This window comes from Lampris incognitus, chromosome 8 (assembly GCF_029633865.1).
Source record: "Lampris incognitus isolate fLamInc1 chromosome 8, fLamInc1.hap2, whole genome shotgun sequence".
Lineage (NCBI taxonomy): Eukaryota > Metazoa > Chordata > Actinopteri > Lampriformes > Lampridae > Lampris > Lampris incognitus.
In genome coordinates this window covers 56587411-56598923 of record NC_079218.1, presented here as the reverse complement: position 1 = coordinate 56598923, position 11513 = coordinate 56587411, and the positions used below count along the sequence as shown (strand labels likewise).

General features: G+C 46.2%; 1 protein-coding gene across 1 annotated transcript in view; it reads right to left on the bottom strand.

The window, feature by feature from the left end:
• The window catches only part of wwc1 (WW and C2 domain containing 1), a 133230-nt gene that overhangs the window by 94921 nt on the left and 26796 nt on the right, over positions 1-11513 (bottom strand). Inside the window, exon 2 of the mRNA XM_056284391.1 lies at positions 81-190. Coding sequence (XP_056140366.1) covers positions 81-190 — 110 coding nt within the window. The remainder of the gene's footprint in view (positions 1-80; positions 191-11513) is intronic.

The window sequence follows — 11513 nt, the reverse complement described above, 5'->3', positions numbered from 1 at the left end:
AGAGAGTGAGAGAGAGCACGAGAGAGAACGAGAGAGAAAGGGGGGGGTGATGGTTCAGTTTTTTGTGGGTGGGGTCTTACTGGTGTTGTGGTCCACATAGTAAGCCCCAACAGCCGGATCATAGGCCTCCTCCCAACCAACAGGCAGTTCATCGCCGATACAGTCAGCAAATGTCAGAGGCTTTGTCTGTCTGGAAAAACAGAAATGAGGAATAAAATGAAAAAAGAAATCAGACTGAACCTTCCCCAACGGAGCTGGCCATGTTCAGAGACATTATCCACCTTAAGGAAGAATCACAAGTGGAACTGGAAACAGAACCGCGTGGGAACCCTATCCGGGTCCATTATTACCAAATTTCCAGCAAAAGGATGTGGTGAAGAGCAGAGGACAGGAGCTGAAGGGGAACAAAGTTTGGACTTAATGACCAATTCCCCTGGGAGATAAACGAGAAATGGAAGGTCCTGTACAGCATCCAGAAAGAGAAGGGGATTTAAATCCCCAACCTTATAAACAGCACAGTTGTGTAAGAACCAAAAAAAAAAAATCACCGGTTTCGGTCGTTATGCAACTGGGCTGTCTATTGTTCTATCTGGGCTGTTTCAGGTTCTATCGTTTACAATGGGGAGTCGTCTATATGTCAATTTCAGAGACAAAACACTAGTAAATTGTGTTACAGTTTGTTCTAAAGGACGCCATTTTTACCGAAAAAGGTTTTTCGTCCATTTTACCAATCCTTGTACACGTCTGCTATCCACTACCTCAGGAATAATTAAAATTAGCATGTGATCTCTGGCAAATAACAGAACTGTGGCTGTGTGCATCTGAACAGATGATTGGTGGATTTTCTTTATGATATGTAGATGAAGGTACTTCCATTGGCCAGTTTTGCTAAAGGCATGACATCACATGGTCCTACGTTGTCAGTCCTGCCATCTTTAGAGTTTCATTTTTGCCTTATTGTAAACTAATAGCGTGAACTGTCTATGATCATTCGACAGTCTCTGTTAAGATTAGAATTAGGATTGGATAAAGGTAAGGGTTAAGGTTAGACATGTAGTTCTGATCAAGTCAAGTCAAATTTATTTATTGAACACATTTAAAAACAATCCATGTTGACAGAAGTGCTGTACAGACCAGAGCAGGTAGCTAAAACACAGACATAGACAACAAGGCACATAGCTCGTAGGCATGAATAAACAACACATGGACATAGGCACAAGCCAGAAATCAGCCACATCAGAAGGATTCAAATGCTAGAGAATAAAAGTAAGTTTTGAGCCGGGACTTAAAAGAGCCGATGGAGGGGGAAGATCCTATAGGGAGGGGAATGCTGTTCACAGTCTAGGGGCTGCAACCGCCAAGGCGCAGTCACCCCTGAGCTTAAGTTTAGATCGCAGGACAGCCAGGAGGCCCAACTCAGCCAAACCGAGGGACCTGGAGGTGGAATAGAGGGTTAAAAGGTCTGCAATATAGGAGGGGGGCAGCCCATTTAGGGTTTTATAAACAAACAGGAGAACCTTAAAATCAATTCTGAACCACATAGGCAGCCAGTGGAGAGAGGCCAGTATAGGGATAACATGGTCTCTCTTCCAGGTACCTGTCATGAGCCTGGCTGCGGTGCTCTGGACCAGTTGCAGGTGGGGCAGGGACAACTGACTAATCCCAATATACATGGAGTTGCAGTAGCCCAAGTGGGAGGATATCAAAGTGTGGATGACTTTCTCGAGATTTTAAAAAGAGAAACAGCTTGACTTTGGCAATGGTACAAAGATGGAAAAAAAAACTGGCTTTCACTACTGCATTAACTTGCTTGTCAAACTTGAAGGCGGAATCAAATACCACACCAAGGTTTTTGACATGTTTGACAAGAGTGGACAGGTTGCCAAGACTGCTGGCAAACACTTTAACAGAGTCAGAGAGGCCAAATAGGACAAGCTCAGATTTGCCTTCATTCAGCTTTAGGAAGTTTTATGCCATTCAGCATTTTATGTCCTCAAGGTAGTTCAAGAGGCTGACTACACTGGACTGATCATTTGGTTTCAGGGGGAGATGAAGCTGAGTGTCATCAGTATAACAGTGGAAGGAAATTACTTATTTTTGAACGATCTGACCGAGCGGAAGCAAGTATACAGAGAAAAGAATGGGACCTAGGATAGAACCTTGTGGGACCCTGTAGGTGAGACTAGCTGGGGGAGAGTAAAAATTGCCTATGTTAATGGAGAAGCTTCTATTTTTGAGGTAGGATGTGAACCATTTCAAGGCAGAGCCATCAACACCAACCCCATACCGGAGACGGTCTATTAAAATGTCATGATCCACAGTATTGAACACCATGCTGAGTTCAAGAAGAATTAGAATGGCACACTCACCAGAGTAGGCAGAGAGGAGCAGGTCAATGTACACTTTCAGTAAGGCAGACACTGTGAAATGATAAGCCTTAAAACCTGACTGAAATCTTTCCAAGATGTTTTGGTGTAGGTAGGGCAGCAATTGACTGAGAATCACTTTTTCAAGAACCCTTGACAGGAATGGAAGTTTAGAACTAGGTCTGTAGTTACTAGGTAAGGTAGGATCTAAGCTGTTTTTTTCAGGAGGGGTTGGACCACTACGTGCTTGAAACAGGTTGGAACGGTACCAGTGGCAAGGGAGCTGTTGATAATGGAGAGGATGTTGGGTCCGGCAATGTCAAAGACATCCTTCAGGAGGGCAGTAGGGACAATGTCATGGGAGCAGGTTGTGGCTGATGGTTAAGGTTAAGGGCTTGGGGATGAATGTAGTCAGTGAGGGCCCTCACAAGTATAGAAAAAAGTGTGTGTGTGGCATAAAGAGGATGAAGAGGTGTGTTTGTGTGTCTGTGTGTGTGTGTGGGTGGAGTTGTGTGGGGGTCTTGCATTCATCATTCATTGCTGGGGGGATTTTGGGGGTAGTGGTGGGGGGGGGGGGTTGTTGAGTACAATAGGTGGAAGCCAGTTTTCTGGCATTCCACACTCGGCGATGATGCATCGCTTAGACATCTCTGAGGCAACCCGCAGCACCCTCTGCCTGCCAACGCCAACGCCGGCTAATGGCCCCCCAACCAAGCCCCCGCCCGCATCTGACAACACCACCCTGTGAGGCTAGATTCTTTTCCAGCCTGTTCACCAGTCAACTTAAAATAAAAAAAGAAACTACACTTGTGGGACTATTCTGTTTGGGACTGGACACAGCCAGCCCATCAGACTAAGCTGTCACTTCCAGCTACGGAGGACTTCGTGCACCAGTGTTTGAATATGGAGCAAAGTATTCACAGCAAATATCAGAGACGCCACCTGAGCAGCTTGTCATTTATCTGTGTAATCAGAGACCGGCACCAAGAATGCATGTCGAAGCAAAAAACCTCCTGCGAGGGGACACGAGTCGTACTTACTGTCCCCCCCTTTTCAAAGAAGCACCAGTTTATAGCATGCAAAAAAAGATACAAGATCTTTTACTCTCTGATTTTCACTTTATTATTATTATTACTACTTATTTATTTATGTTGCCTGTATAATAAACATCTTCCAGGTCAGAACATTTGGTACGGTGATGAGCTCAGCACTAACTTCATGACAGCTACACAGCCGGTATGAAAACACACATCAGGTCATTCAGCAGGATCTGGTAACAGACTACAGATAATGTTGACAAATGAAAATCAAACTTCAGTCACACAGATAACAAATGTCCCATTTGCCAGCTTCATGACTATTTCTAACTGCAGATAAACACACGTGGTCTCTCTCTCTCTCTCTCTCTCTCTCTCTCTCTCTCTCTCTCGCTCACTCTCTCTCTCTCTCACACACACACACACACTCACTCCGAAACCGAACTGGTTCCTTTTTCAGTTGATGAATAATGAAAAGGGCCCAGAGAAGACCCCCAGTTGGCCCAGTTCTAATTTTAGCACAAAGGGGGGGGGAGAGAGAGAGAGAGAGAGAGAGAGAGAGAGAGAGAGAGAGAGAAAGGTGGGGGGAGGGGTACTACTGGTTCCTGAACTGGATCCAGTTCTGGTCTCTTTCTGCCCCAAACTGAATCTCCTCATCACAGAGAAACTGAGCAGGAAGCTGAACTTTAACAGTGAACATGGAAGACGGACACCAGCCTGTCTTCCTGTATGACTGTTGTTCCCCTGTCTTTGCTGTCTGTCCTCCATTCTCTCTGTCCTGTGGTCTGTCTGTCCTGCAGTCTGTCTGTCCTCCATTCTGTCTGTTCTGTTGTCTGTCCTCCATTCTCACTGTCCTCCATTCTCTCTGTCCTGCGGTCTGTCTGTCCTGCAGTCTGTCTGTCCTCCATTCTGTCTGTTCTGTTGTCTGTCCTCCATTCTCTCTGTCCTGTGGTCTGTCTGTCCTGTGGTCTGTCTGTCCTCCATTCTGTCTGTTCTGTTGTCTGTCCTCCATTCTCACTGTCCTGCGGTCTGTCTGTCCTGTGGTCTGTCTGTCCTGCTCAAAAGTAAAGCCGGTGTTCATCTGAGCTCCAGTCTGTCTCAGTCAGTGTGCAGACAGGTCCATGCAGTTCTCTACAGGGCTTCATGTGTGTTACTTCAACATATCAGGGCTCTTCTTCTACACTTTCTAGAAAGTCTCTGCTGGGAAATCCACAAAAAAAACAAAAGAAATAAAGACTAAAAGAAGAATGATGAGATGCATCATCAGATGTTAGAAAAGCTTGTTGCTGCCCAGCTGAAACGACCACTAACTGTTGTGTTATGGCGGAACCGTGACGAGCGTCTTCACAGGAACAACTAACGAGCCGGGTGTCCGGGTGGCGTGGCGGTCTATTCTGTTGCCTACCAACACGGGGATCACCGGATCGAATCCCCGTGTTACCTCCGGCTTGGTCGGGCGTCCCTACAGACCCAATCGGCCATGTCTGCGGGTGGGAAACCGGATGTGGGTATGTGTAATGGCCGCTGCACTAGCGCCTCCTCTGGTCGGTCGGGGCGTCTTTTCGGGGGGGGGGGTGATCCTCCCACGCGCTACGACCCCCTGGTGAAACTCCTCACTGTCAGGTGAAAAGAAGCGGCTGGTGACTCCACATGTATGGGAGGAGGCATGTGGTAGTCTGCAGCCCTCCCCGGCTCGGCAGAGGGGGGTGGAGCAGAGACCGGCCAAGTACAACTGGGGAGAAAAAGGGAGGGAAAATCCCCCCAAAAAAAAAAAAACCCAACGACAACTAACGAGCTACAACGTCACCGTGAGGGCTGTCATGACAACAAATCAACCACTAACACCGGACTGATTAACTAATTAACCAGCTAATCACCGGCACCGCCGAGTCCCTTGGATAGAAGCGAGTGTTAACGGTAGAAAATGGCGCGTCTCGGTCTTTACAGTGTGGCTAATGATCGATGAGATTAGCCAGCCTGTTGACTCAGGAAACTCCAGGTACAGCTATGTGACCCACACTCTCCCTCTCTCTCTCTCCCCCTCTTCTCTCTCCCCCTCTCTCTCTCATGACTGCTCAGCAAGCGCCATGCACCCGCCCCTCGCAGCTCCTCGGAGAGTGGTTGGAGTTATTCGAGTGTTACTGGCGAGAAGCATGTGCGTGCACCAGCGGGCGAGCGTGCACATCCCCCGAGCTTCCACATACCGAGTCAAACAGTGAGGCCCGGCCCGCGGCAGGCTAATGCAAACTGACAGAGCGTGTGGCTGAGAGCAAACACACACAGGCCGGCCGGCGGCATAGCTGAGCCGTGAGTCAGACGGCCGGGTCAGCACGCCATAAAAATTCCTACGGTCCCTTTCTAAGGATCCGACCTACAGCTCCCACACGCTCAAGGTCCACCAATAAACACACACACACACACACACACAGACACACACACACACACTCAGAGGTTACATTCCAGCTGCTGCCATCAGGTGTGTGTGTGTGTGTGTGTGTATGTGGGCGGCTGCAGGATGACTGCGTGGTGTGGAATGTAAAACAACAGGCCAGGAGGAGCGCGGGGCCGCTTGTCTACCTGTCACCTTCAAAGCAAAGTTTCACTTCAGTTTGGCGCAACTATCGTTCTTTTGGTTTGTGTTTTTTCTTTCCACCGCTTCATCCCGCCTGGTTTCACAACCCTCCGTCCAGCAAAACCCTTCGTAAAAACCGGTCACACGCTTCTCGGCGTGGAACGAAAATGGCTGCTTTCCGACTTAGAAGCGTCCTAATGAGATTAGCAATCTGGAATGCCTTCACATTCGGGGGTAGTCTGGCTGCTCGAACCAATTACAGCACGGTTCTGATGAAGACTCCACTTCTGTAATGCTTCCCTTCATTCCTGAAACACCAGACACTGGTGAGATGCACTTTTAACGTGGCTGAAACACCGGACGCTGATGAGATGCACTTTTAACGTGGCTGAAACACCAGAAGCTGATAAAATTAACTTTTAACGTGGCTGAAACACCAGAAGCTGATGAGATGCACTTTTAACGTGGCTGAAACACCAGAAGCTGATAAAAATTAACTTTTAACATGGCTGAAACACCAGAAGCTGATAAGATGCACTTTTAACATGGCTGAAACACCAGAAGCTGATGAGATGCACTTTTAACATAGCTGAAACACCAGAAGCTGATAAAATGAACTTTTAACATGGCTGAAACACCAGAAGCTGATGAGATGAACTTTTAACATGGTTCAAACACCCGACACTGATGAGATGCACTTTTAACGTGGCTGAAACACCAGAAGCTGATAAGATGCACTTTTAACATGGCTGAAACACCGGACGCTGATGAGATGCACTTTTAACATGGCTGAAACACCAGAAGCTAATAAGATGCACTTTTAACATGGCTGAAATACCGGACGCTGATGAGATGCACTTTTAACATGGCTGAAACACCAGAAGCTGATGAGATGCACTTTTAACATGGCTGAAACACTGGACACTGATGAGATGCGGTTTTAACTTGGCTGAAACACCGGACACTGATGAGATGCACTTTTAACATGGCTGAAACACCGGACACTGATGAGATGCACTTTTAACATGGCTGAAATACCGGACGCTGATGAGATGCACTTTTAACATGGCTGAAACACCAGAAGCTGATGAGATGAACTTTTAAAATGGCTGAAACACCAGAAGCTGATGAGATGCACTTTTAACATGGCTGAAACACCAGAAGCTGATGAGATGCACTTTTAACATGGCTGAAACACCGGACACTGATGAGATGCAGTTTTAACTTGGCTGAAACACCGGACTGTGATGAGATGCACTTTTAACATGGCTGAAACACCGGACACTGATGAGATGCAGTTTTAACATGGCTGAAATACCGGACGCTGATGAGCTGCACTTTTAACATGGCTGAAACACCAGAAGCTGATGAAATGAACTTTTAACATGGCTGAAACACCAGAAGCTGATGAGAAGCACTTTTAACGTGGCTGAAACACCGGAAGCTGATAAAATTAACTTTTAACATGGCTGAAACACCGGAAGCTGATAAGATGCACTTTTAACATGGCTGAAATACCGGACGCTGATGAGATGCACTTTTAACATGGCTGAAACACCAGAAGCTGATGAGATGCACTTTTAACATGGCTGAAACACCGGACACTGATGAGATGCGGTTTTAACTTGGCTGAAACACCGGACACTGATGAGATGCACTTTTAACATGGCTGAAACACCGGACACTGATGAGATGCACTTTTAACATGGCTGAAATACCGGACGCTGATGAGATGCACTTTTAACATGGCTGAAACACCAGAAGCTGATGAGATGAACTTTTAAAATGGCTGAAACACCAGAAGCTGATGAGATGCACTTTTAACATGGCTGAAACACCAGAAGCTGATGAGATGAACTTTTAAAATGGCTGAAACACCAGAAGCTGATGAGATGCACTTTTAACATGGCTGAAACACCAGAAGCTGATGAGATGCACTTTTAACATGGCTGAAACACCGGACACTGATGAGATGCAGTTTTAACTTGGCTGAAACACCGGACACTGATGAGATGCACTTTTAACATGGCTGAAACACCGGACACTGATGAGATGCACTTTTAACATGGCTGAAATACCGGACGCTGATGAGCTGCACTTTTAACATGGCTGAAACACCAGAAGCTGATGAAATGAACTTTTAACATGGCTGAAACACCAGAAGCTGATGAGAAGCACTTTTAACGTGGCTGAAACACCGGAAGCTGATAAAATTAACTTTTAACATGGCTGAAACACCGGAAGCTGATAAGATGCACTTTTAACATGGCTGAAATACCGGACGCTGATGAGATGCACTTTTAACATGGCTGAAACACCAGAAGCTGATGAGATGCACTTTTAACATGGCTGAAACACCGGACACTGATGAGATGCGGTTTTAACTTGGCTGAAACACCGGACACTGATGAGATGCACTTTTAACATGGCTGAAACACCGGACACTGATGAGATGCACTTTTAACATGGCTGAAATACCGGACGCTGATGAGAAGCACTTTTAACATGGCTGAAACACCAGAAGCTGATGAGATGAACTTTTAAAATGGCTGAAACACCAGAAGCTGATGAGATGCACTTTTAACATGGCTGAAACACCAGAAGCTGATGAGATGCACTTTTAACATGGCTGAAACACCGGACACTGATGAGATGCACTTTTAACATGGCTGAAACACCGGACACTGATGAGATGCGGTTTTAACTTGGCTGAAACACCGGACACTGATGAGATGCACTTTTAACATGGCTGAAACACCGGACACTGATGAGATGCACTTTTAACATGGCTGAAACACCGGATGCTGATGAGATGCACTTTTAACATGGCTGAAACACCAGAAGCTGATGAGATGAACTTTTAAAATGGCTGAAACACCAGAAGCTGATGAGAAGCACTTTTAACGTGGCTGAAACACCGGAAGCTGATAAAATTAACTTTTAACATGGCTGAAACACCAGAAGCTGATAAGATGCACTTTTAACATGACTGAAACACCGGATGCTGATGAGATGCACTTTTAACATGGCTGAAACACCGCACGCTGATGAGATGCACTTTTAACATGGCTGAAACACCAGAAGCTGATCAAATGAACTTTTAACATGGCTGAAACACCAGAAGCTGATGAGATGCACTTTTAACATGGCTGAAACACCAGAAGCTGATGAAATGCACTTTTAACATGGCTGAAACACCGGACACTGATGAGATGCAGTTTTAACTTGGCTGAAACACCGGACACTGATGAGATGCACTTTCAACATGGCTGAAACACCGGACACTGATGAGATGCACTTTTAACATGGCTGAAATACCGAACGCTGATGAGATGCACTTTTAACATGGCTGAAACACCAGAAGCTGATGAGATGAACTTTTAACATGGCTGAAACACCAGAAGCTGATGAGAAGCACTTTTAACGTGGCTGAAACACCGGAAGCTGATAAAATTAACTTTTAACATGGCTGAAACACCAGAAGCTGATAAGATGCACTTTTAACATGGCTGAAACACCGGATGCTGATGAGATGCACTTTTAACATGGCTGAAACACCGCACGCTGATGAGATGCACTTTTAACATGGCTGAAACACCAGAAGCTGATAAAATGAACTTTTAACATGGCTGAAACACCAGAAGCTGATGCGATGCACTTTTAACATGGCTGAAACACCAGAAGCTGATAAAATGAACTTTTAACATGACTGAAACACCAGAAGCTGATGAGATGCACTTTTAACATGGCTGAAACACCAGAAGCTGATGAGATGCACTTTTAACATGGCTGAAACACCGGACGCTGATGAGATGCACTTTTAACATGGCTGAAACACCGGACGCTGATGAGATGCACTTTTAACATGGCTGAAACACCAGAAGCTGATGAGATGCACTTTTAACATGGCTGAAACAACAGAAGCTGATAAAATGAACTTTTAACATGGCTGAAACACCAGAAGCTGATGAGATGCACTTTTAACATGGCTGAAACACCAGGAGCTGATAAAATGAACTTTTAACATGGCTGAAACACCAGAAGCTGATGAGATGCACTTTTAACATGGCTGAAACACCGGACACTGATGAGATGCACTTTTAACTTGGCTGAAACACCAGAAGCTGATGAGATGCACTTTTAACATGGCTGAAACACCAGAAGCTGATGCGATGCACTTTTAACATGGCTGAAACACCAGAAGCTGATGAGATGCACTTTTTACATGGCTGAAACACCAGAAGCTAATAAAATTAACTTTTAACATGGCTGAAACACCAGAAGCTGATAAGATGCACTTTTAACATGGCTTAAACACAGGATGCTGATGAGATGCACTTTTAACATGGCTGAAACACCAGATTTTGATGAGATGGGGTTTTAACATGGCTGAAACACCAGATTTTGATGACATGCAGTTTTAACGGGACTGAAACACCGGAAGCTGATGAGATGTGGGTTTTAACGGGACTGAAACACCGGAAGCTGATGAGATGTGGGTTTAACGGGACTGAAACACCGGAAGCTGATGAGATGCGGTTTTAACACGGCTGAAACACCGGAAGCTGATGAGATGGGGTTTTAACATGGCTGAAACACCGGAAGCTGATGAGATGGGGTTTTAACATGGCTGAAACACCGGATTTTGATGAGATGCAGTTTTAACGGGACTGAAACACCGGAAGCTGATGAGATGCGGTTTTAACATGGCTGAAACACCGGACGCTGATGAGATGCGGTTTTAACGGGACTGAAACACCGGAAGCTGATGAGATGCGGGTTTAACGTGACCGGCACATTATTTTGATGGTTTTAATACTGACCCCTGTCTTTGTTAGTTTTGCAACACCCTACTCACTCAGCTCTTTTTATTTTTTCCCATTAGCCCTCTGTGCTACAGGATCGTTCTATGGTCACATGATGGACTTGTTACACCGTGTTCGGGTACGATGGCTTTGACCCTTGACCTCTTTCATACTGGCTACTTGTTAAGTTGGCATTCTATGAATTGTCGCTTTTCTTTTTTGTTTTTTATAATTGAATAAAAAAAAAAGTTCATAACAATGAAGCATTCTGTGGGGGGGAGCGTATCTGTATATTGTTTCCGCTTCTGGTGTGGGAAGATGGCGGTGCAAATTCACGTTTGCAGCGGCCTCACCCAGTACCGTCCATGCCGTGTCTTTGTCCACGTCTAAGTTTGTGTCTTCGTTTGATGGCTGGGAGAGCTGGCGCTGGATTGGCTGGGAGAGCTTGGTCTACTGCGTCCTGTGGGCCCAGGGACCACGGCCCTGCCTGGAGCTGTGCCCAAGGAGGAGACGCCAAGGGCGGTCTGACAGGAAGTGGAGGCAGGGCAGGCTAAGCTAACTGCTAGCCCATGCAGATGGGTAGTTCTGGCACCAGGGGCGGTCTGGCGGCAGCCTCGCCTGGCATTGACTGTGTTTTTGGTGTTGTGGTGTGGAGTGCGGGGAGGTGTGTCGAAGGTGTCTGTCTGGGAGAGCTGGCGTTGGATCAGCCATGGGAGCCTGGTCTGCTGCTGCC